A 26,734-nucleotide genomic window follows, 5' to 3' on the forward strand; every position below is an offset into this window, starting at 1 on the left:
CCCACCCTCCCTATCCCACCCCTCTAGGTCGTCACAAAGCATCGAGCTGATCTCCCTGTGCTATGCAGTGGCTTCCCACTAGCCTTCCATTTTACATTTGGTAGTGTATATGTGTCAATGCTACTCTCTCACTTCGTCGCAGCTTCCCCTTCCCCCGCCTGTTGTATTAGTTATTTATTGCTGTGTGACAAAATTACACAAACTTAGTGGCTTAAAACAACATGCATTTCTTATCTCAGAGTTTGTAGGTCAGGAAACCAGGTGCGGCTTAGATGAGTTTCTGTTTCAGGATCTCACAAACTACAGTTAAGGTGACTGCCAGGGCTGTGACCTCATCTGAGGCTTGATTGGGAAAGGATCCATTTTCAAAACTTATTTGGTTGTTGGCAGCATTCTGTTCCCTAACAAGTTGATGCATCAAGAGCCTTAGTTTTTACTGGCTGTTGACCAGAGACCACTCTCAATTGCTTCCAATATGCCTTTCTCCATAGGACATCTGACAACCTGGCAGCTTCCTTCTTCAGAGTCAATAAGGGAGAGAGTCTTCTCACAAGATGAATGTTACAATCACATGTGATTTAGTAATGAAAGTGGCATCTCATGACCCTTGCTATATTCCGTTGGTTATAAGCAAATCACAGGTCCTGTGCACACAGAAGGGGAAGGGGATTATGCAAGGGCAAGGATATCAGGAGGTGGTGATTGTGGGGATTACCTTGGAATCTGTCCATCATAGACTTCCAGTACAATATTGAATAAAATGTCCAAGGACAATGCTTTTCTTGTCTACTTACTGATCTTAGGGAAAATATTTTTATTATTTCACCTTTAAGTGTATGTTTGCTGCATGTTTTTAAATAGATATTCTTTATTAGTTTAAGAAAGTTTCTTGTGCTCCTAATTTGTTATAAGCATATATATTTTAAAATTATGAATGGTGTTAAATTTTATCACATAGTTCTTATGCATCTTTTGTGATGATCATATTATTTTTTTCTTTTTTATCTATTAATATGGTAAATAACATCACTTGATTTTTGCGTGTTAAATGACCCTTGTATTCCCAGAATAAATACAACTTTTGTGATGTATTAGCATTAATATATGTGCTGAATTTGCTAATATTTTGCTAATAAGTTGGTTAAGAGTTTTATATTTATGTTAAAAAGAGCTTTGCATGTAAGTTTCCTTTCTTTTGAATTCCCTGCTAGGTTCTTAAGTCATAGTTATTTTGACCTTATAAAATGGAGGGGAATGAGGGAATGTTTCCTCTTTTCTATACTCTACAAATACTTGTGAAAGATTGGTATTATTTCTTTCTTAAAATTTGAAAAAAACTTCATCAGTAAAGCAATCTGGGCCTGGGTTTTTCTCTGTGGGAAGATTTTAAATGGCATATTCATTTCTTTAATAGGTTTAGGAATATTCAGATATTCTTTTTTTTCCTTGAGTCAGTTTTGGTAAGTTATGTTTTGATAGAAATTTATCCTGTTCATCAAAACTTTTAAATTTATTGGCCTTAACAGTAGTGTCTATAGTAATTTCCTGTTTTTCATTCATTTTTTTTCTCTCTTTTAAATTGAGGTATAGCTGATTTAGAATATTGTGTTAGTTTCAGGTATAAAGCAAAGTGATTCAGTTATATATTTCAGATTATTTTCCATTATAGGTTATTATAAGATATTGAATATTGTTCCCTGAGTTATACAGTAAATCCGTATTGCTTATCTGTTTTATATATAGTAGTGTATATTCATTAATCCCATACTCCTAATTTATTCCTCCCCTCTTCCCTTTCCCCTTTGGTAACCCATAAATTTGTTTTTTAAGTCTGTTAGTCTGTTTTGTAAATAAGTTCATTTATATCATTTTTTTTAGATTCCACATATAAGTGATATCATATGATATTTTTCTTTCTCTGTCTGACTTACGTAGTATGATAATCTCCAGTCCATCCATGTTGCTGCAAATGGCATTATTTCATTCTTTTTAATTCCATTGTATATATGTACCACATCTTCTTTTTCCATTCTTGTCGATGGACATTTAGGTTGCTTCCATGTCTTGGCTATTGTAAACAGTGCTGCAGTGAACATTGGGGGTGCATGTATCCTTTCGAACCATGGTTTTCACTTTTCTCCACACCGTTTCCAGCATTTGTTGTTTGTAGACTTTTTGATGATGGCCATTCTGACCAGTGTGAGGTGATATCTCGTGGTTTTGATTTGCATTTCTCTGATAATTAGTGATGTTGAGCATCTTTTCATGTGCCTCTTGGTCATCTGTATGTCTTCTTTGGAGAAATGTCTATTTAGGTCTTCTGCCCATTTTTGCATTGGGTTGTTCGTGGTTTTTTTGGTATTGAACTGCATGAGCTGTTTGTAGATTTTGGAGAGTAATCCCTTGTCAGTTGACTCATTTGCAAATATTTTCTCCCATTCTGTGGGTTGTCTTTTCATTTTGTTTATGATTTCCTTTGCTGTGCCAAAGTTTTTGAGTTTAATTACGTCCCATTTGTTTACTTTTGTTTTATTTCCATTACTCTAGGAGATGGATCGAAAAAGATATTGCTACGATTTATGTCAAAGGCTGTTCTTCTGTTTTCCTCTGAGAGTTTTATAGTATCAGTCTTAAATTAGGTCTTTAATCCATTTTTAGTTTATTTTTGTGTATGGTGTTAAAGAATGTTCTAATTTCATTCTTTTTTATAGCTGAGTAATATCCCATTGTGTGTGTGTGTGTATATATATATATATATATATATATATATATATATATATACGTGCACCACATGTTCTTTATAGATGGCCAACAGGCACATGAAAAGATGCTCAGCATCGCTAATTATTAGAGAAAAGCAAGTCAAAACCACAATGAGGTATCACCTCACACTGGTCAGAATGCCATCATCAAAAAGTCTACAAATAATAAATGCTGCAGAGGGTATGGAGAAAAGCAAACCCTCCTACACTGTTGGTGGGACTGTAAATTGGTGCAGCCACTATGAAAAATCAGTATGGAGGTTCCTTAAAAAAGTAAAAACAGAGCTATTATATGATCTAGCAATTCCACTCTGGGCATATACCCAGAAAAGCTGAAAACTCGATTCAAAAAGATACATGCACCCCAATGTTCATAGCAGCGCTATTTACAATAGCCAAGACATGAAAGCAACCTAAGTGTCCATCAACTGATGAATGGATAGAGAAGATCTGTTCTTCATTCTTGATATTGGTGATTTTTGAGTTATCATTTTTCATGATCAATCTGCATATTTATCATTTTTGTGATTTTGATAGATTTATCATTTTGATGGATTTGTTGACTTCCTCAGTTGAACAACGTATGTTACTCTAGTTCATTGATGACTACTCTTTGCAACTTTTGTTGTGTCTGATTAACTATCTTTTAACTAGATTCTTGAGATGGAATCTCATGTAATTAATTTAATATTTCTTCATTATAACAAATGAATTTAAGGCTAAAATTTTTCCTGTAAATTATACTGTTTTAGCTGTATTTGGAGATTGTAGGTATGTCTTATCCTTATTAATGTGAAGCTAAAATCTGTTATAATTTCTCCATGATTTCTTGTGTTATTTATAAATGACTTAATTTCCAAGCAGTTGGAGGTTTTCTATTTATCTTTTTATTGTTAGTAAACAATGAAATACTACTGTGGAGAGATTATAGTCTATATGATTTTAGTTCTTTTTTCATTTGTTAAGACTTGTTTTATGATTCTGAATATGGACAATTTTGGTAAATGTGCACAAAAACTGAATTTTTACTCATCTGTTATTGGGTGCATGTTATATATGTAAATTAGACCAGGTTTGTTAATTGTGTTGTTTGGATTTTTAAATTATTACTGGCTTCTATTTGTATTTGTTCCAGGTAGTATTGAGGAGTGTTAAAATATCCCACTATGATTATAGATCTGACTACCTCTCTTTCTCTCTCTTTTTTTTAATTGGGGTATAGTTGTTTACAATGTTGTTAGTTTCTGCTGCACAGTGAAGTGAAGTAGAGGGATACTTCTCTTTTTAATGCTAACAATTTATATGTTTTGAAGCTAAATTGTTGGATGCATACAGATTTGGAATTGTTATATATATTTATTTATTCCTTTATCAGTATGAAATATCCCCTTTCTCTTTAGTAATGTATCTTGTTTTAAAATATACATTGTTGATATTTATATAGCTATACCAGCTTTCTTTGGTTAGTTTTTGCATGGTGTGTATTTTTCTATTTTTTTACTGTCAATTTCTCTATGTTCTTTTTTGTAAACATATACTTTAAAAAATTAGTCTGACAATCTTGGTCTTGTACTTGGTATATTTACATTTAATATAGTTTACTGATATATCTGGGTTTATATCTACTATCTTAATGTTTTTTATTTCACTCTAATTTTTATATTTCTTTTTAATTTCCCTTGCTTTCGATTTAAACTTTTGATTATCCTATTTTCTCTAGTGAAGTTAATATGTATTTTTTCCCTTTTGTTTGAGGGTTTAACTTAGAGGTTTCAACATAGAAGCTTCACTTATTTCAGTCTAAAACAGTATTTCTTTTGTCACTTCTTTGATAATGACAGTAACTTAACGTTTATCTCCATTTACCATCCCTCTTGCCTTTTGCATAATTGATACCATGTGTTTTATTTCTAGATTCACTTTAAACTCCATAATGTATTGCTAATATAGTTTATAATCTCAATATTCAGTTTATATTAATATATTTTTACCATTATATGTTTATTCTTTCTTCTGATCCTTATCTCTTTCTGTAATTCTGTTTGGATTCGTTTTCTTCTTCCTAAGAATATTCTTTATTCTTTATTTTACTGTAGGTTTATTGGGATGAATTCTCTCAGGCTTTGTTTGTTGTTATTTCACTTTTTAGAAAACTTCTTATTTTGAAATAATTGTATATTTGCAGCAAGTTGCAAAAATAGTACAGAGAGGTTCTGTGTTCCCTTCACCCAGTTTTCTCCAATTATAATATCTTATATAACTATAGTACAATATTAACCAAGAGATCAACATTGTACTACTCACAGTTTCAGATTTCACTCACTTTACATGTACTCATTTGTGTGTGTGTGTGTGTGTGTGTGTGTGTTTGTAGTTGAGTCTGCCCTAAATAATGCAATTTTATCATATGTGGACACTCATGTAAACACCACTACAATCAAAATAAGAAACTGTTCTATTATTTCAGAGATCTTTTTTGTGCTGTACCTTTGTAGTTACACTCACTCTCCTCCCTCCCTGTCCCATTACTAACCCATGGAAATTTTCTGCATATAGATCTTGTACATATGTTGTTAGAATTATATCCATGCATCTCATTTTTTGGTGCTATTATAGATGATATTGTGTTTTTAAATTTAAATTTCATTTGTTTATTTCTGGTACATAGTAAAGCAATTGACAGCAATTGTCCTGTATCCTGAAACCTTACTAAAATTGCTTATTAGTTTTAGGAGGTTGTTTTTGTCAGTTCTTTGGAATTTTCTACATAGAGAATCATGTCTTCTATGAACATAGACATTTTTATTTCTTTTTTCCCAATCTATATATCATTTATTTCTTTTTAATTTTCATATTACATTAGCTACGTCATCTAATACAATGTTGAATAGGAGTGATGAGAGGGGACATCATTCCCTTGTTTCTGATCTTAGGGGACAAGCATGTATTCTCACCATTAAGTGTGATGTTGAAGCATTTTTGTAGCTATTCTTGTTTTTTTTTTTTGCTGTACGCGGGCCTCTCACTGTTGTGGCCTCTCCTGTTGCGGAGCACAGGCTCCGGAAGCACAGACTCAGCAGCCATGGCTCACGAGCCTAGCCGCTCCGTGGCATGTGGGATCTTCCCGGACCGGGGCACGAACCCGTGTCCCCTGCATCGGCAGGTGGACTCTCAACCACTGCGCCACCAGGGAAGCCCCTGTAGCTATTCTTTATCAAGTTGAAGAAGTTCCTCTTTATTCCTAGTTTATTGAGAGTTTTTGTTATTGAGCAAGGGCTCGTGTGCCCACGGCGCAGAAAGCCAAACTCTGACAGTAGTTGTTTGAAGCCAAGTTAGGGCTTATTTGTAGGGCGGCAAGCAAGGAAGTGGGAGACGTGTCTCAAATTTACTCCAACTTGGTCTTTGAATTAGAGTTTTTTTTATAAGGGGGAAGAACATAGAGGCTGGATTAATCATCATCTCGTGACATTTCTTAATCTTTGTTTCAGGAGAAAGGATGTCTCTAGTTTATGATTCTCAGGCCACGTGGTCCATGGCTCAGGAGTCTGTTAGCTCATCTTGCCCTGGAGAAACAACCTGAGTTTGTACGTTAATGATGATATCTATAGTAGCAATTTTAGTACATTAATGATGTCATCAACAATAGCAATTTTAGTCATTTGACTCTGGTTGATTAGTTTTCAGTTAGCACCAAATTGATGTCAGAGGGGACAAGAAAGGGAATAATGTTTTTGATGGAGAGGTTAATCATAAACTCAGTAAGGGAACTCAGATTTTGCAAGAGTTGGTTTCATTTTTGTTATGAATGAGCGCTGGTGTTTTTCAAATGTTTTTCCTGCATCTATTGACAATATCCTTCTTCTTTCGACTGGTGGTATAATTCATTACATTAATTGATTTTCAAATACTGAACTAGCCTTGCATACCTAGAATAAATCACGTTGAGTTGTAGTGTAGAATTATTTTTATACAGTTTAAAAATTTTATTTGTTAATATTTTGTTGAAGATTTTTGCAGGTATGCTCATGAGAATCATTGGTCTATTGTTTTCCTTTCTTGTGATGTCTTTGTCTGGTTTTGGTATTAAGCTAATGTTAGCCTCATAGCATGAGTTAGAAAGTATTGCCTCCGCTTCTATTTTCTGGAAGAGATTATAGATAATTGGTATTTTCTTTTCCTTAAATGTTTAGTGGAGTTCACTGATGAACCCATCTGGGCCTGTTGCTTTCTTTTATTTTTTTAAAGGTTATTAATTCATTCAGTTTCTTTAATAGGTATAGTCCTACCGTGTGACTGAACCACACAGATTCCATTTTGTTAGCTCCATCTTAGGCCTGAAGTCCTAATTCTTCCTCTTTCTGTGGGACTGAGCTTTAGCCTACTCACAAGGAATATGCCCAAACCAGATAAGTCCCCAATCAACTTCTACCCTTATGCCCTTATGAAAACTAGAAGAATGCCTTTTGCTGATACAGATGCTTAATGGTCATGAGGCCCCCGGGGTGGGGGGAAACCCTTGTTCCTGTTGGTACGGACATGCTTCTCACTTGGTAGGCAGATTCTATTCTTACCTTTGGCCCTTTTATATCTCTAGGCACCCCTTTCATCCTCTTGGAGTGCAGCTGCAAATGCCTCTGAATCATTGTCCACCCAGTCCTGCCTTTGTGTAAGATAACTACAGTAAACTTCATAATTACACTTTCTGGAGATGCCTGCTTCATTTTTTGGTCCTAAAGTTCCCTCTCAGTTCAAAGGATATTATTCAATATCTCCACCTCCCAACACCTATTCAGATTATCTACTTTTCTTTGTGTGAGTTTCAGTAGTTTGTGTCTTTCAAGGACTCAGGCCATTTCTTATAGGTTATAAAACTTGTGGACATAGAATTTTTCATAGTATTCCTTAATGATCCTTTTAATATTCATGGGAGTAGCATGATGATCCTCCTTTGTTTCTGACATTGGTAATTTGTGTTTTCTCTCTTTTGCTCTTGATTAGCCTGGCTAGAGGTTTATCAATTTTATTAATCTTTTTAAAGAACAATATTTTGGTTTTGTTGATTTTCTCTATTTTTTACTTTTTTTACTTTTGCTCTAATTTTTTACTCTTTCCTTTATTCTTCTTGCTTTAATATTAAATTGCTCTTCTTTCTCTAGTTTCCCAAAGTGTAATATTAGATTATTGGTTTTAAAACTCTTTTTTTTTAAGTTTTATTTTAAATTGAGGTATAGTTGATTTACAGCATATTATGTTGTGTTAGTTTCAGGTGTACAGCAAAGTGGTTCAGTTATATATATATATACACCCACATATATTCATCCTTTTTCAGATTCTTTTCCCATATAGGTTATTACACAATATTGAGTATAGTTCCTTGTGCTATACAGTAGGTACTTGTTGATTATCTATTTTGTGTATACTAGTATGTATATGTTAATTCCAAATTCTTAATTTATCCCCGCACCACCACCTTTCCCCTTTGGTAACCATGTGTTTGTTTTATTTTCTCAAATATTCACTTTGGTGCTATAAATTTTCCTCTTAGCCCTGCTTTCACTGTGTCCTGTAAATTTTGAGTAGTTCTGCTTTCATTTAGTTAAAATATATAAAAAAATCTTCTTGAGATGTCTTCTTTGAACCATGCTTTATTTAGATATGTATCTCTAAATGTGTGGGAATTTCCCAGCTATCTTTCTGTATTTGATTTCTAGTTCAGTTCCATCATATTTTGAAAACACACTTTATGTAATTCCTACTTTTAGAATTTGTTAAGGTGTGTTTTATTCCAGAATGTGTTTGTCTTAGTGAATATTTCATGTGAGCCTAAACAGAATATAATTTTGCTGTTTTTATTTGGAGTAATATATAAATGTCAATTACATCAAGTTGATTGATGCTGCTATTCTGGTCACCTGTATTCTGACTTTCTGCCTCGGTGTTAGAGTCTCCAGCTATATTAATAAATTCTTCTCTTCATACTTGCATTTCTATCAGTTTTTTTCATGTATTTTAATGTCTGTTGTTAATTAATTAATTTATTTTTGCTGTGTTGGGTCTTTGTTTCTGTGCGAGGGCTTTCTCCAGTTATGGCAAGCGGGGGCCACTCTTCATCGTGGTGCACGGGCCTCTCACTGTGGCAGCCTCTCTTGTTGCGGAGCACAGGCTCCAGACGTGCAGGCTCAGTAGTTGTGGCTCACGGGCCTAGTTGCTCCGCGGCATGTGGGATCCTCCCAGACCAGGGCTCCAACCCATGTCCCCTGCATTAGCAGGCAGATTCTCAACCACTGCGCCACCAGGGAAGCCCTTAATGTCTGTTGTTACGTGCATATACATTAAGATGTTACATCTTCTTGGAGAATTGACCTTTTTATCATTATTTTATGCCCATCCTTATCCCTGATAATATTTATTGTTCTGATGTCTGCTTTGTCTTAAGTTAATATAGCTACTTCAGCTTTCTTTTGATTAGTGTTAGCATCATATGTATATCTTTCTCCTTTCACATATAAGTGAAAACATGCAGTATTTGTCTTTCTCTGACTTCACTAAATATAGTACCCTCCAGGTCCATCCATGTTGTCACAAATGACAAAATTTCATTCTTTCTATGGCTGAGTAATATTCCATTGTATATATCTCCCACATCTTTATTTACTCATCCGTTGTTGGACACTTAGGTTGCTTCCGTATCTTGGCTGTTGTAAGTAATGTTGTTATGAACCTTGAGGTGTGTATATTTTTTGAATTAGTGTTTTCATTTTCTTTGGATAAATATCACAGAGTGGAACACTGTCAGTATTTTTAAGAGTTTTTGTTTCAATAACCCATAGTTATTTTTCTTATCTACTTTGAAAATCTCTATCTTTTAATTTGTCAACAAAGACATTTACATGTAATTGTTGAATAGTTGAATTAATATCTACCATATTTGTAACTGTTTTCTAAACATTGCACTTATTCTTTAAATCTTTTCTTCCCCCTTTTCTACCTTTTCTGGTTTTAATTGGGCATTTTGTATGATTTTGTTTTCTCTCTTCTCCTAGCATATCAGTTATACTTCTTTAGAAAGTTTGTAGTGGTTTTTCAATATGCATTTACAATGAATGTAAGTCTGCTTTCCAATACCATACACTAAGGACACTAACAGGTTGTAAGTGAAGGGATGGAAAAAGATATGTCAAGAAAATGGAAACCAAAAAACAGCAAGGGTAGCTATACCTGTATCAGCAAAATATACTTTAAGTCCAACACTAACAAAAGACAAATAGTTCATTATATAATGATAAAAGGGTCAATTTATCAAGAGGATATAACAGTTGTAAACATATACATATTAAATATTGGAGCAGTTAAGTATATTAAGCAATTGTTAACAGATATGAAGGGAAAAATAGCAATTCAATAATAGTAGGGGACTTCAGTACCTACTTTTTTAGCAATGAGTAAATCATTCAGACAGAAGATCATTGCAGAAATAATGGACCTGAATGACACTTTACACTAAATGGATCTAACAGACATATACAGAACATTCCACCCAACAGGAGCAGAATATACATTCTTCTCAAGTGCACATGGAACATACATACTTTAAGAGAGATCACATGATACATCACAAAACATGTCTTAGCATTTAAGAAGATTGAAATCATACCAAATATCTCCTGACCACAACAGTATGAAACTAAAAATCAATAACAAGAGGAAAGCTGGAAAATTCACAAATATGTGGAGATTAAACAACATGATCTTGAACAGCCAATGGGTTGAAGAATAAATCAATAGAGAAATCAAGAAATATCTTGAAACAAATGAAATTGGAAACATAATATATCAAAACTTATGAAAGTCTGCAAAAGCAGTTCTAAGAGGGAAGTTTGTAGTGATAAATGCCTACATTACAAAATGAGACAGACCTTAATAATTTCACTTTACACTTCAAGGAACTAGAAATAGAAGAACTTGCCTTGTTCTTGATCTTAGAGGGAAAGCATTCATTCTTTCACCATTAAGTATAATGTTTCTGTAGGCTTTTTGTAGCTGATCTTTATGAAGTTGAGAGAATACTCTCTAATACTATTTTTGATAGCTTTTATCATGAGTGCATGTTGAATTTTGTCAAATGCTATTTCTGCATCAATTGATATGATCATATTTTCTGTTTTAGCCTGTTACTATGGTGAATTACATTGACCGATTTCCAAATATTGAGCTAGCCTTGCATTCCTGGAATAAGCTTCTCTTGGTCTTTTTATATATTGCTGAATTCTATTTGCTAATCTTTTGTTAAGGATTTTTACATCAGTATTCATGAGGAGTATTGGTGCATACTTTTTTCCCCCTTCCAGCTTTATTGAGTTAAAATGACAAGTAAAAGTTATATATTTTTAGGGTATACACTTTGTGGGTTTCTTTATTGTATTGTCTTTATCTGATTTCACTCTCAGGTAATCCTATCTTTATAGAATGAATTGGGAAGTTTTCCCTCTTGTATTTTCTGGAAGAGATTGTTAGAATTGGTGATATTTTTTCTTTAAATATTTGATAGAATTCTCTTGTGAAACCATATGGACCTGAAGATTTCTTTTCTGGAAATTTTTAAATTACTAATTAAATTTTCTTACTAGTTATAGAACTATTCAATCTACTTCAGATTTGGGGAATTGCTCTAATTTGTGCTTTTTGTTTGTTTGTTTGTTTTTTGTTTGCTTTTTTTTTGCGGTATGTGGGCCTCTCACTGTTGTGGCCTCTCCCATCGTGGAGCACAGGCTCCTGACGCGCAGGCTCAGCGGCCATGGCTCACGGGCGCAGCTGCTCCACGGCATGTGGGATCTTCCCGGACCAGGGCACGAACCCGTGTCCCCTGCATCAGCAGGCGGACTCTCAACCACTGCGCCACCAGGGAAGCCCTCTAATTTGTGCTTTTTGAGGAATCAGTTCATTTCATAAGTTGTCAGAATTACTTGTGTAAAATTGTTACTGTCATATTTAAGTTTGCATGATCTGTAGTGATATTCCTTTTTAATTCCTAATATTGCTAAATGGTCTTCCCTTTTTTTTTTCTTGTCAGTTTTGCTGGAGATTTTTCAGTTTTATTGAACTTTTCAAGGAAACTGCTTTTTGTTTCATTGATTATTTCCATTGCTTTACTGTTTTCAATTTCATTAATTTCTGCTTTTTATTATTTTTTTTTTTGTCTACTTGGTTTAGATTTATTTTGCTCTTATTTCTCTAGGTTCTTGAGAGTGGGAACTTAGACATAGATTCGAAACTTTTCCTTTTTTCTAATGTAAGTATTTAGTGCTATAAATTCCCTTTTGGCATTGCTTTAGGAAAAGTTTCAAATCAATGTCTAAGCTCCCACATATTTTGATTTATTGTATTTCCAGTGTCATTCAGTTCAGTGTATTTTTTGAATTCCCTTGTGATGACTTCTTAGGCCCATGGATTAGAAGTGTGTTGCTTAATTCTAAGTATTTGGAGATTTTTTTCCTATTATCTTTCTTTTATTGATTTCTAGTTTGATTCCATTGTGTTTAGAGAACACATTGTATATGATCTGAATTATTTTAAATTTACTGAGGTTGTTTAGCCCAGGATATCATCTATCTTAGTATATGTTTTATGGCTGCTAGGAAAGAATGCCTATTTTGTTGTTGTTTAGCAGATTATTCTATAAATGTTGATTAGTTTCTGTTGGCTGATGGTTGTGTTGAGTTCTTCTGTATCCTTACTGATTTGCTAGAGACAGGTGTTGAAATCTACTAGCATCATGGAGTCTCTCTTTTTTTCTTTTCAGTTTTATCAGTTTTTGCTTCATGTATTTTGCAACCTGTTGTTTGGTGCGTGCACGTTTGGGATTGCTCTGTCTTCTTGGTGGACTGACCTTTTATCTTTACATAATGTCCTTCTCTGTCTCTGGTTATCTGAACTCTTTTTTATCTGAACTCTTTTTTTAATCTGATATTAATATAACCTCTTCTGCTTTCTTTTGATTAATGTTTGCATGATATATCTTGTCATTCTTGTTACTTTCAGCTTTTCCATGTCAATATAATTGAAGTAAGTTTCTTGTAGACAGTGTATAGTTTGGTTATGTTTTTTCAATTCACTCTGTCAATCTGTGTATTTTAATTGGTGTTTACATTTTCTGTAATTATTGATATCTCAGGACTTAAGATCTCATTTTATTTTTTGTTGTCTGCTTGATCTCTCTGTTTTTAACCTACTTGGTATTTTTTTTCTTGCCATCCTGTTTTTACTTGAACATTTTTTTAGAATTTCATTTTGATTTATCTTTATTATTTAGTGTCTTTTTGTATCACTTCACTTCTTTAGAGGTTGCTGTAGACATTTCATTATATATAAACAATTTACCACAGTCTTTTGCTATTGCATTTTCCCAGTTTGAATGAAGTATAAAGACCTTTTCTTTTTTATTTTCCTCATTTATAATAAATTTTCCTCTCTCTATATTTAGAACCAAATCAGACTGTGTTATAATTTTTCCTTCAACTGTCAAACATAATTTAGGAAATTATGAGAAGGAAAATGTATTGTATTTACCCATAGTTTTACTTTTTGTTGTTTTTTATTCACACTTGATATTCAAATATTCCTATTTTAAAAAAAATTATTCCTTTTTGTTTAGTAAACTCCCTTTAACCATTCTCTTAGAGTTGATCTTTTAGTGACAAATTCTTGGCTTTCCTTCATCTAATAAAAGCAGAAATATATTTGGCATGTATAGAATTCTGGGTTGACAGTTCTTTTCTTTAAGCCCTTGAGTAATGTTCTACTTCCTTTTGGTCCCCTGTTTTCTGATGAGAAATCTGCTATCATCGGAATTTTTCCCCTGTAGTTAAAGTGTTGTTGCTCTCTTGCCACGTTCAAGATTTTTTTCTTTTCATTTTTAGTTTTCAGATATGTGGTTGTGATCTGTCTTGGTTTTATTTCTTTGGGTTTATCCTTTTCAGTTTTTTCAGCTTCTTGAATCCTTTGTTTTGCCTTTTACCAATTTGGGAAGTTTTTAGACATTATTTTTTTGACTCCTTTTTCAGTCCCATCCTTTTCCTTCTGGGACCCTGATAACATGATTGTTATCACATGTTTTGTTTTTGTCCCACAGGTTTCTGAGTCTCTGATTTTTTTTTTTTACATCTGTTTTCTGTCTGTTTTACAGATTGGATAATTTATATTGCTTTATATTTGAGTTTACTGCCTCTTCTGTTTCCTCCATTATGCTATTCAGTTTATCCGTAGGTTTTAAAATTTTCTTTATTGTACTTTTTAGTAGTAAAATTTGCATTTGATTCTTCTTTTTATCTTCTGTTTCTTTGCTGAGACTTTCTGGTTTTTGTTTTTTTTTTTCATTTTATTCATAATTGCTTGTTCCATTTTATGATAGCTTCTTTTAAATATTTTTCAGTGAATTTTAACATCTGTATCATCTTGATATTGGTATCTATTTTTTAATTCAAACTGTGATTTTTCTATTTCTTGGTATGAGTGATTTTTTAATACAAACTGAACACTTTCAGTATAATGTTATGGCACCCTAGGTCTTATTTAAACCTCCTGTTTTGGGTGGGTTGTTTTGACCTTGCTCTGGCAACAGAAGGGCAGATGACCTCTTGTTGCTAACTGGTGGGAATAGAAGTTCAGGTTCCCTATTTGGCCTTCAACTAACACCTGAGGTTGGGAGAGGCATCTTACTGGGGTGGGGTTATGGCTCCCCATCATACTTCTACTTTTATCACCCTGACCAGAAGACCTGTGATTCATTCCTGCTCCCCACGTGGCCTCCACTAATTCAGTTCTCCCGTTCAGAAATATTCTATGAATTTAAATGATGATAGAAAATGTTATTTCTTTCACTGTAGGAGAATGAAAATAAGCTTCTCAGAATTGCATTTGCCAAAAATCATTGTTATTCCCTATGCAAATGCAGATTTGACTTATTTTTAAAATTTGACTTACATTTGTTAGTTTTTCAACTAATTATGGGCAATAAAATTCAGTGAATTTTTTACTGTCTGGTTAATTAGAGCCCATTAAGACAATGAATGAAATTTAACTAAAATGTCACTACCTATTTAATTTTATCTCTTGTATTATAATTCAGCTAGATATAGGTTGTCTAAAATTATCAGATTCTTTTTCATAAAGAAAATTTAATTCCTTATTTTTGCTTTTTATATGATTTGAGTTTTTCCACTAAAACTCCTAAATATCAGCCTTTGACTTAAGATGTTGAGGGAATCTTAGGGTAGCTATCTGTCCCTTTCCCTAGCTGTTGTTGTGCTTCACCTTATCATCATTATTATAACCATCATTAGCTGTTTGGGGGGTACTACATAGCTTTATCCCTACTACTAACTTAGTAATTTAGGTTCTTATCCTAAAACTTGAAGAGTAAGTAAGCAGCAGTCATTCAGCCACAGAACTACATTTCTTAAAATGTAGTTCATGAATTGTCTGTATCAGAATCACCTAGAGAAGTGCCTCCTAAACTTTCATGTGTGTGTGACTCACCTGGGGGTTCTTCATAAAATTCAAATTCTAATTCTGGGATTGGGCCTGAGATTCTGAATTTCTACTAAGCTTCCAGGTAACATCCATGCTGCTGGTCTATGGACTTCATTTTGAATAGCAAAATATTTGTTAAAATATCAGTCATATGTTCCATCCCAAGTCCAAGGAGTCACAGTTTGTGTGACTGGAATCTGGGATATGCATTTTAATGAGATATTTATCTATACTAAAAATTTAAGGTTGTTGTTATAATTTAGTAGTTCTTAACTGTGGTTATGTATCAGAACCACCCAGAAAGAGTTTTAAAACAGTATTCCTAGATATTACTCCAGAACTATTGAATCGTCATCTCTGGTTTGTATTTTTAATATGCAGAATCATATACCTGATTCTGAGTATAACCAGGTTATAAAGAATGATTATAAATATTATAGAAGGGACTGGTGCCAGAGTCATCATGCCCGGTACTAGAAGTTTCACCTGGAATCCAGACAAAAAATAAGATTAAAATTGAACTATGTTAGAACTTAGTGGGGGGGAAGGTTTCAAAACTGAAATCTTCCACTAAATTTTATACAGCATAATTTTTGTAATTTTAAGCCATTTTCCTTTTTACAGTATATTTTTGGCTTGTGTATTGACAGTGTTTCTCAAAATAGGATTTATAGTCTTGGGGTTGTGAATTATCCACAGTAATTTATAATCAGACTAATGGAAATATTCTGAATGATTTGAATAAACCCTCTTATGCAAAAATACTGCCATACAATTTCAATATGTGAAGTTATATTTGCATTTATGGTTGTGTTGGTACGAAGTAGTATTATTTTAATTGTTATGGGTTAATAAAAAATCAAAGTGGACTATGCACATGTATTATGTATTCATACCAAATGATTATAAAATTATGTGATGGTATACTATGGAACAGAATTCAAAGGTATTCAAGTAGAGGCAAGTGGTGAAAGAGAGACACAGAGTAAGTATAGACATAAAAGAACCTGTGGAGTCAGAATCATATCCATATTGTGAGATTGTTTTATTTTTGTAAAAAAAAATTCATATGTCATGTAAATTAATTGTCATTTGAATTCTAGTTTTATTTGTATTTAATTTGTTTTTTGTTTTATGTATATATGAGTCATAAGTATGAGGAATTTCTTATTTTTATATATAAGTTAAAGAAGTTATAAAAGTAAGTCAAAGTGAGGATCAGCAAAAATTTTTTTAAAGATCTGTATATTATTCAAGCTTGAGAAACATGTATTTTGTTTATTTAATATGCTTATGTAAAAAATATATCAAATTACAGAGTCCTTTGGCCCAATTCAAATACTGTACAGTTTTCTACCTTAGCTTTCCTTGATTTCCCTTGAATTAATCCCTCCCTCCTTTGAACTCTTTATAGCAATTAACACATTTTACTTTTATTTTTCTTGTCAACTTGTCTTATCTCTCCTGTTAGATGTTATATTTTTTTAAGGAAAAAGATTAGGTATGTTGTAATCAAGGACAGTACTTTTTATAAAGAATTATTCAGTGAAGCTTGAATAAATGGATGAATGGAAGGAAGACAATGTGTTAGATGATTTACTACGAAAGAATGAGTGAATATGGATATAGGAACAATATTATTTTTCCAAGGCCCACATATAATAGAAAATCCTTCATCTTGCAGGTGGTGGTGGTAGAAATACATTATAAATGAAAATGTAGCTATTAAGTACAGTAAATTAAGTTCTATAAGGATATTGATTAGTCACTTATGGTTATCAAACACACAGCACAAGTTTAATGATGCCCTCTCCTTCACCTATGTCAATCATCTTAAGTAAATCACATTACTTTTTTTTTTAATTTTAAGAGTTAATTTGAGCGAAAATCAATTTGAATTGGGCAGTGCCAACAGAGGTAGTTAAGAGTGCTCCACAGATAGCTAGGGGCAAGACTTTTATAGATAAGACATGAAAGCAAAGCAAAGGATTATGGGATTGGCTATAGCTTAAGTAGTTGCTTTATTTAGGAAAGCATAGCTGGCTTTTTCGAGTGGTTGTCCTTAGGTTTCAGTTTCTTTTTTTTCCTTGCAGTTTTATTGCGATAAAATGGACATACGGCACTGTGTAACTTTAAGGTATACAGCATAATGACTTGACTTACATACATCATGAAGTGATTATGACAATAAGAAGAGTGAACATCCATAATTTCATATAGATACTAAATAAAAGAAAAAGTATAATTGACCTACAACCCAATGTTAGTTCCAGGTGCACAACATAGTGATTTGATATTTCTATATATAATGATCACCACGATAAGTTTAGGTATCATCTGTCACCATACAGAGATATTACATTGTTGACTCTATTTACCATGCTATACATTTCATCCCTATGACTCATATGTTTTGTAACTAGAAATTTGTACCTCTTAATTTTCTTCACCTATTTCACTCATCCTCCCATCTTCCTCCCCTCTGGCAACCACCTGTTTGTTCTCTGTATCTATAACTCTGTTTCTGTTTTGTTATGTTCATTTGTTTTGTTTTTTAGATACCACATATAAGTGAAATCATATAATAGTTGTATTTCTGTCTGACTTATTTCACTTAGCAAAAGTCCATCCATGTTGTCACAAATGGCAAGATTTCATCCATTTTGTAGCTGAGTAATATTCCATTGTACATGTATATACCACATGTTCTCTATCCATTCATCTACTGATGGGCACTTACATTGCTCCTGTATCTTGGCTATTGTCAGTAATGCTGCAGTGAACATAGGGGTGCATATATCTTTTCAAATTAGTGTTTTTATTGTTTTATTGTTCTACTTTTCAAACTGGGTTCAGATTAATTCTGGGAATCTCTTACTTATTTAACCATGACCCATCAGTTGGACTTTGGACATAAGATGAAACCCTTTTGTCATAAAGGGTCTAGTTTCTTATCAATAAGAATGAGGAATACAGTAGTGTTGGTCCAAGGAATATTTATATTTCTGTTTGGATCTTCATGTATTCCACTGTTCTTGTACTTACTGTAAAGTCTGTCTATATTGGAATTTTGCTGCTTGCTTCAGGTCTCATTACTGAAACCTGGCAGTTCTTAGACTTTTCTTCTTAACCTTATAAATGACCATGTAATATTTAAGTTTGCTCCTTTTCTATCTGAACTCCTGTATTTGTGTCTACTTTAATGGGATTGGTGTTTTTTCTACTCTCCCAGTATTCAGAAAGGGTGATCATAGATCCTTTTTAAAATGAGCTTCCTCTTTCTACATGGATTGAATTGAAAATTGATTGTTCATTGCCTAGAAACATGACTATCAAGTTATTTTCTGTGGAACATTATTGAGTATCTCTTGGCAACAGCAATTCTAGACTTTAGGTTTTAATCAAAATTGTCCAATGTCATATATGTTATACTTTAATTAGATTGTCAATTGACTCTGTAAATGTGTATGTAATAACAAGGCTTCTAGTTTTTTGGATTGTAGTGTGCAAGGTGCCTTCAACAGAATACTTTTGAATAGATAAAGTTTGGTGTAGAGAAAGTCAATGAACCAGATTGAAAATATAAATTTGACATACTGCATGTTCACTCTTATATAAAGAGGTACAAGATGGAATCCTTTTTGGAATTTACCATTCATTTTCCTTTTTTTTTTCCATAGTTGTGTGTCTGCTTGGTGTCAGAATTCTGTTTTGCTCTGCTAACAATTTACCAGCTCCTTTTCTAAATAAACTCTAGGAAATATTATGATTTAGTAACAAGTTCGGATAAGGCATAACTGTGAACTTATCCCCCCATGTCTTTTTAAGAGTGGTTAGGGAGCCTAAGTAGGCCCAACTAGAAAAAGTGATGATGCTGTGGATAGAAGACTCTGATAAATTCCCAAATTTCATATATAGGAGTCATGGTTGCTTTGGCTGTGGAACAGTTTCCCAGAATTGGTCAGAAAGCCCATTGTGAAGATGAAGGCAGAACAAAAGAATAAGGGAATAGTATAATGGATCTCTGACCTTATAAGTTTTCGTTATACTACTTAGATGCCAAACATCAGAATAAAAAGTAAATAATTCATCACCTCATGTAGACAAAGCTACAGACTCTCTGACCTCTGAAATTTATGTTTCATATATACCTAATTTTTATTTCAAGTGAAAAAAAGCAAACAGTGTAGCATTGTAGAAATATGGCAGTTTTTCAACCAAACAGGAATGGATTTGAATCCCAGTTTTGCCACTTATTAGCTGTCAGTCCTAGGCAAGTAAAAGCAAATATTTTTGTGAAACAGAAATATATATATGTCTTGAAGTGCTATTTTCAGTTAGAAATAATATATATCAATGCCCATGTTAGATACTTAATAGTGGTTGTTTTATCATTATTATTTTTAATGACATACTATTGTTATTTATCCTATAAACTCTAATAACTAAGGGCTACTGAGTATATGGTAAATTTTATTGTTTATATAGGTATCGCTATGTTATAAGCATAAGGAAAATATAATGCTGACCAGATATAAAATTTAGATATTTTAATTGTAATTTTCTTTCTTTCAGAATTACTTACTGTCATCTACCTTTCCAGAGTAAATGGCTCTATGTTGGAACAGAAAGAGGAAATACACATATTGTAAATATTGAATCTTTCATTCTTTCTGGATATGTTATCATGTGGAACAAGGCAATTGAACTGTAAGTTTGAACTTGAATACCACTTTATTTGGATTAAATATATCTTATGGTTATGCAGTATATATATCAAATTGCAGAGTTATTTGAAACATCAATGGCTAATTTATGATGAATTTGAGTGAAAAGTTCATCTAAAATAATTTAAAACTCGAAAGGCTTTTAAAAATAGATATTGTAGTATTAACATATGCTAATTTTAGACTTTGCAAATACTGTAAATAATTAAGGGTTATTATGTATACAAAATTTGATGACAAAATATTAAAGCTTATTCTAAAACTTATACATGAAAATCATCTCATTTCTTTATAGTCAACCTTAGTATAGCCACTTCCAGTGGGAGTGGCAAGTGGATTATGACCACATTTAGCTTTATGTAAAAATAATTATGATCAGTTCACATATTTTTAAATGCTGGTAGCTTATTCTTCACTTGCCTCATTAACATATTGTTCTGAGTTCCAAGAAGAATCAGTTCATCAGTATCTTTCATGTTGTGATGTATACAGCTCTTTGGGTATGTGGCTGATGGCAATTACCACTTTCATTTGGCACTGATATTTACGTTTCTACACATGTGAAATGTGAAATCCCTCGAATGTGAAATTTCATGGAATTCCAAGCCATCTTTTGTAGCATATACAGAGACAATTTTCCTGGTCAATGTGTTAATTGGAAAAACAATTTTTCTTTAATAAATGTTTGTGCTCTGTACATATTAGGTCCTTAATAAGGTACGTTTGACTTGAGGTTGGCTCATTCTCTCACGTATATATACATTCTAAATTGCATAATTAGTTTTCTCTAAAACTCGGATTAAAACAGCCTATTTTCGTGAAACTTGACTGTGGTCTTTAAAATAAATCTACTATTCCCTATTCCCAATGTTTCAATGTTCATGTATATTACTTGATAGGGAAGGTTGTTACTAGTTATATTCTTATTAAAATAGTCCTCTCATATTATGTCCTAATGAGTTTTTTTAATTAATGATAATTCTTCCTCATTAGATTAAGAACTGCTCCAGGGCAGAATCCTTTGTTCATTGCTCTTTTTTTCTTCATATTTGGCTTATTTTGGTGCTTTCCACAGAGTGGCTACTAAATAACTAATGACAGTGAAAATTAGTATGATAAATAGATACAAGTGCTGTTGACTTACAGCTTTCATTTATAATTATAATTGGTGTGAGCTATTTTGCTCATATATATTTTAATATTCTATGTGTATATTTTTAAAAACACTTGTCCGGTAGACAATTATGTGTCTCCCAAAAAGTTATCTATTTTTTCAGCTATTTGGGAAAGGCTTTTCCCCCTATAATCTTAGTTCTATAAAAGCACTAAATAGGGCTGAACTTAATATTTGTTTTCATAATATTGTTTTGGGATATTGATAAAGTAAACTTGAGAGATCAAACATAGAGATTTTATATAAATTTAATATTAGTACAGATAGTAATAGGTGTATCATTTGTGGTCAATTCAATGCTGATAAAGTAATTAAGAAGAGTTTTTTATCTAAACAGATCAAATATTTCACCACATTTGCAATGTTGTTTCTATATTCATTTACTTAACAAATCCTTTTCATAGTTCAGATTAATACGACCTGAACTATGACTTACACCCTATATGTATTTACATAGTCCATACTTTATGATTTCAGAACTAATGAAAATTTTAAAATGTATATTATAAAGGAGGGTAAAATTAGGAGAAATTAAAGAAATAAAATAAGGCATTTTATTTTTTCATAACATTTTCTTATGCATGTGATTCTGAATAGAATCTCACATTTATATAAATCCGGTGTTTTATAGAGTTGTATGTGCCTCTGAAAATGACTTTGAAATATCCTCAAGAAATCATTAGTAGCCACCTTATCTCCTGACTGTTTCTTGCTTTATTTACACCAGATTTCCAGAAGTCTTTTCCATGAAATTATAGTCCCACTGTGATAGATATAATTTTAAATGCTAACTTCCAGTCTCCCTGAGCAGTCAGTCTTTTAATTGCTCTCTACCTCTTGAGATACATTAGAAAATGCATGCCACTTATTAATATGTGTTAAGGGTATGGGATAATAATAAAATACATATTTAATTAAGAAGAATCATTTTATAATTAGAAATTTAAACAAATTTTAACAGTACATGTTTTAAGTGTGAGAAATGCAGAATTATCTTTGAGCTATATGAGATTATTTCTATTTTAAGTTCTTACTTGAAATACTTTTCATTCAATGTTTGTTATTTTTTTAGCTTGTTTGTGTTTTTAGTGAAGTCTCCTAATTGTAATTGTAGGCAGTTCCCATAATTATAAATAGCTTGTGTTCTCATAATGTGTATATTGGTTATTTGGAAACTGGAAGCCATTTTTGTGATGTTTGTAGAAATGGTAATGTTTGTAGAATACCTTATAAAATAGTAGTATAGAACAAAAATGACATTAAAAAATTTTATATGGGAAAATATGTTCCAGGTTATAGCACAGAAATAGCTGTTTCTGAAGGACAGCCCTAGCTTTAAAAGAAAAAAAAATAACCAGTTTTTTCTACATGTGATTAAAAATTTGAGCATGAAATTTAGAACTAAATCATAGATGTAAGGCATACAGACTTCAAATATATTTATTGAGCACTATGATATACTAGCTCCTGGAAACAAGTATAAACTGAGAAGACATAGTTTCTCTCCTCTCGGGATTCCAGTGTAATAAAGGTGAGATTAAGTAAAAAGGCAATTACAATATATTGGAAATATAAAGTGAAAATTCTATAAGAAGGATACCTAATATAGACATGAAGTCTCAGAGAAGTATCTGTGAAGGAAGTTACATCCATGAGATCTGAAGGATGAGTTTCAGTTAGGTGAGTGGAGAACTGGAGGAGAGGGCTTCCAGGAAGAGGGAACAGAAGTTTTAAAGGATAGAATGTGAGAGTTTTTGTTCCATGCACAGAAATTTTAAGTAGTTTAATTGGTTGGAAAGGCTGGGGGAAAGGATGGCAAGAGATAAGGTTGAGAAGATAATAAAAATATATAGTATGAAAGGCTTGTAAGCCAGTTTGAGCATTTAGACTTTATCTAAGGTCGGGAGCTAGATTTTGAAGAGTTTTAAGCAAAGAATTGACTTGACCAAATTTGCATTTAGGAAGTCCACTCTGAATGCAGGTATGGAGAAATCATTGAAAAGAGAAAAGACTGTATTCTTGGTAAAAATTAGGGTGGATTTAGGAGTGAAGATAAGCTGACATATTAAACAAATAGTTAGAAGATAGAAGAGGCAATACTTGGGTATTGTGGGAAGATGTAAGAATAATATATTAAGAATTAAGAGTGACCCAAAGCGTTTGACCTGAGTAACTGTGTTGATAAGGGTGCCATTTAGTGAAAGAATGCAGGAGATGGAGTAGGTTGGGAGTAAAATAATGAGTTCAATTTTAGGTAGGTTGAGTTGTATGTGTTTTTAAGTTATTCAAATGGAATTGGTATGGGAGAATGGTAGGATGTAGGATATATGAATCTGAACCTAATGAGATCAGAATTTACATGGTCATTGAAATTATAAGAATATTTGAGATTGTGCATGAAAAGTGTATATAAATGAGGTAGCAAACTTGTAGACAGTGAACCAATTCTGACTCACAGATATGTTTTGTTTGCCCATCAGAGTATTTAAATATATTCTGAATTATTAGTTTCCAATATTTAAGAACTGGTAGAGTAGAGATAAAAATTTGGATTTCCATCTTTTCATGAAAAAATTCCTGATGAAACAATCCCAGTCCAGTATTCTTGCATGGAAGTCAGTAATCAACAGGAACTGACAACTTTCGTTTTGTAGGTGGGTAATGTGCTATCCAGTTTGGCACAGTTCTTATTCAGCCTGTTGAACTCATTTGCAGTACCTGCCTGGCTCCTGTGGGCTCTTGAATTCATGACCATATATAATATGGGAATACATTGCAGTCTAGGACAGAATACAAAGGAATACCAGTATTTAAGATAAGGGAAGAGTAAGTCCACAAAGAAAACTATCGAGAAGCCATTCTGGTGAATGGGAGGGAGAGAAATAAATAGGGATATTAGAAAAATTGTTTAGATGACTATCCCATGAAGTTAATTTCATTGATAATTCTATCTAAAGTAATTTTTATGGGATTTATAGAATCCAGGGTACACAGTTGCTTTTTAAAGTCAATTTCTAATGGCCGTAAATTTTGCAAGTAATGCTTGGTAGTTTTTGGAAATTTAATATTAGGGAAAAAGTCAGAAAAAATATCAAAATGTTAACAGTCATATCTAGGCAGTGAAATAATATGAGAGATTTTTTCTCTTAAATTTTGTTATCTTCTGAGTTTCAGGGTTTTTTTTTACAATTAAAAAGAAGTCTCTTCTATAGTCTGAAAAAGTTATTACAAATACCTGAAGATTAATTGTAGATTTTTTTCCTGAACTTGAGTGTTTTATAGAGTCATAAGCTAAATGGAAGAGTCTTTCATATGGTCTAAGTAGTGTTTCTCAACGTGTATTTCAGTGATTCCCTCAATAGAGGATCAATGAAAAAGGATTCTATGGACCAAAATTTTGGAAAATATTGAAGATTTGCAATGGTGATTTGCATATTATGGCTCTAAGAAGTTCTGTAAAAGAACTTTAATATTATTAAATAAAAATATTTAATTTTAATTCAAGGTTTCCCAAACTTTTTTTTTTTTTTGATATGGGACAGTCTTTATGTGAAACACCTTATATATATTCACTAGTTTATCATGGTGTACACTTTGGGTATTTGTTGTTCCAATCAAACCCAAAAGACAGATAGGGTTTTTGGTTTGTTGGATACTATTAGTTACCAAAAGATAATTGAAAAACATTGTCTTTTATCAGAGGCATTTATACTGTAATAAAGCACTGCATTTATATGTGAATAATATATTACATATAAACATAAAAGAAATGCAAAAAACCCTGTAAACGTTTTATGAAGCCTTTTCTTCCTGCACATATCCCAGAATGCAAATAGTAACTCTAATTTCTAATTATTCCAATGATTTACAACAATCATAATACATACTATCTATTGAGTACTATGTTTTGGCATTATGTTAGATGCTATATGTATATTTTAACCCTCACAGTTATTCAGTAGGTACACTGCTATCATCTCCATTTTTTTTTTTTTTTTTTTTGTGGTATGAGGGCTTCTCACTGTTGTGGCCTCTCCCGTTGCGGAGCACAGGCTCCGGACGCGCAGGCTCAGTGGTCATGGCTCACAGGCTCAGCCGCTCTGCAGCATGTGGGATCCTCCCAGACCAGGGCACGAACCCGTGTCCCCTGCATCAGCAGGCAGACTCTCAACCACTGCGCCACCAGGGAAGCCCTATCATCTCCATTTTTAAGTGAGAAAATTTAGGATAAAGCCACTAACAAAATATCTAAAAAAGATGTATTTTTCTGAGTTACTCTGGTGAGTCAGTATCTAGGGAACCTGGGGTTACTTAATTTGTCACTTTTGTCTGAGTCCAAAGAATTTCTAAAATTTAAATCTTCATTATTTTTTTGTGCAGAATATTTGATGATTTTCATGTGTGCTTAAGAAATAAATTATAAATATGTCAATATACTTATACTAGGGTTAATCTGGCACAATTAGGTCATTGAAGAAAGGATTTGGAAAAAAAGAGCAATAATAAATCTATGTCATATCCGTTCATGTCATATTTAACCATGACATATTCATACTCAACGGTGACATCAGTTAAAGTAGGGAATATAAAAGAAACATGCCAGATATTAGAATAGAATAAATTTAAAGTCAGATTAACAGAGCAAAGATCCCTTTATCAATACGCTGTTACACTATTATTGATTACCCTAGTTAACCAGATAAATGAGACAGAACCAGTGAACTAGGTTTCCCTAGTTGCTCAGTTTTCTGTAAGATGGCTATCACTAGAAAGGGTCTATTTGTAAATAAAAGGAGCCACTGTACTTTCCTTTAGGAGCAAAATCAGAGATTTCATGTCAAAGGAAATTTTAAATTTGGTATGTAATTTGCAGTTTGGTTGAAACAGGTTTGCAGCATTAGCCTTGTGGCTGTATAAGTAAAACTTCATTGTCAAATTTTCAGAGAACCAGATCTGGCAACAAACATATAAGCATATAAGATAATAAAGAATCCCATTGTTATGTGGATCTATGTCCTTAAACCTGATTTTTAAAAATAGACCTACTTTAATAGAGTTAGTAGGAGAAAAAAAAGTAGTCTTAAAGAAAAACAACCAAAGACTCAAATCAGTCTAAGCTAAACTCTAGAATATTGGGAGTGTATTCCAGTATAATCTTAATTTCTTTGTTTCAGTCTCTAACGGTAAGGTGTTTTAATGTTTTTTTTTTTAATTACTCTTTTGAATTGATTTAACAGATCCACAAAGACTCATCCAGGTCCAGTTGTACATTTAAGTGATAGCCCAAGAGATGAAGGGAAAGTGAGTATTACAATACCACTATTCTTGAATTTATTTTCCTTATTCTTGAATAAAGGTGTTTCTTACTATTATTTTATACCTAACATCTAGCACAGTGCATTCAGTGTAATGTAAAATTAAAATATGTTGAATGAATGAATGAGCAAATAAATGAACATATTATTTACACTAATAATGGTCCCAAATTGAGTCTTTGGTTTCACCTAAAGTTGATATTTAATTCTAGAATTTTGAGGAAGGCA

General features: G+C 32.6%; 1 protein-coding gene across 2 annotated transcripts in view; it reads left to right on the forward strand.

The window, feature by feature from the left end:
* Positions 1-26,734, forward strand: part of STXBP5L (syntaxin binding protein 5L) — a 362,740-nt gene that overhangs the window by 100,526 nt on the left and 235,480 nt on the right. For both annotated transcript variants that reach the window (XM_027105973.1, XM_027105977.1), the window contains exons 6-7: positions 19,866-20,000; positions 26,429-26,492. In XM_027105973.1, the coding sequence (XP_026961774.1) occupies positions 19,866-20,000; positions 26,429-26,492 (199 nt within the window). The remainder of the gene's footprint in view (positions 1-19,865; positions 20,001-26,428; positions 26,493-26,734) is intronic.

This window comes from Aethalodelphis obliquidens, unplaced genomic scaffold, assembly GCF_003676395.1.
Source record: "Aethalodelphis obliquidens isolate GAN/ISIS:26980383/991018 unplaced genomic scaffold, ASM367639v1 scaffold1, whole genome shotgun sequence".
NCBI lineage: Eukaryota > Metazoa > Chordata > Mammalia > Artiodactyla > Delphinidae > Aethalodelphis > Aethalodelphis obliquidens.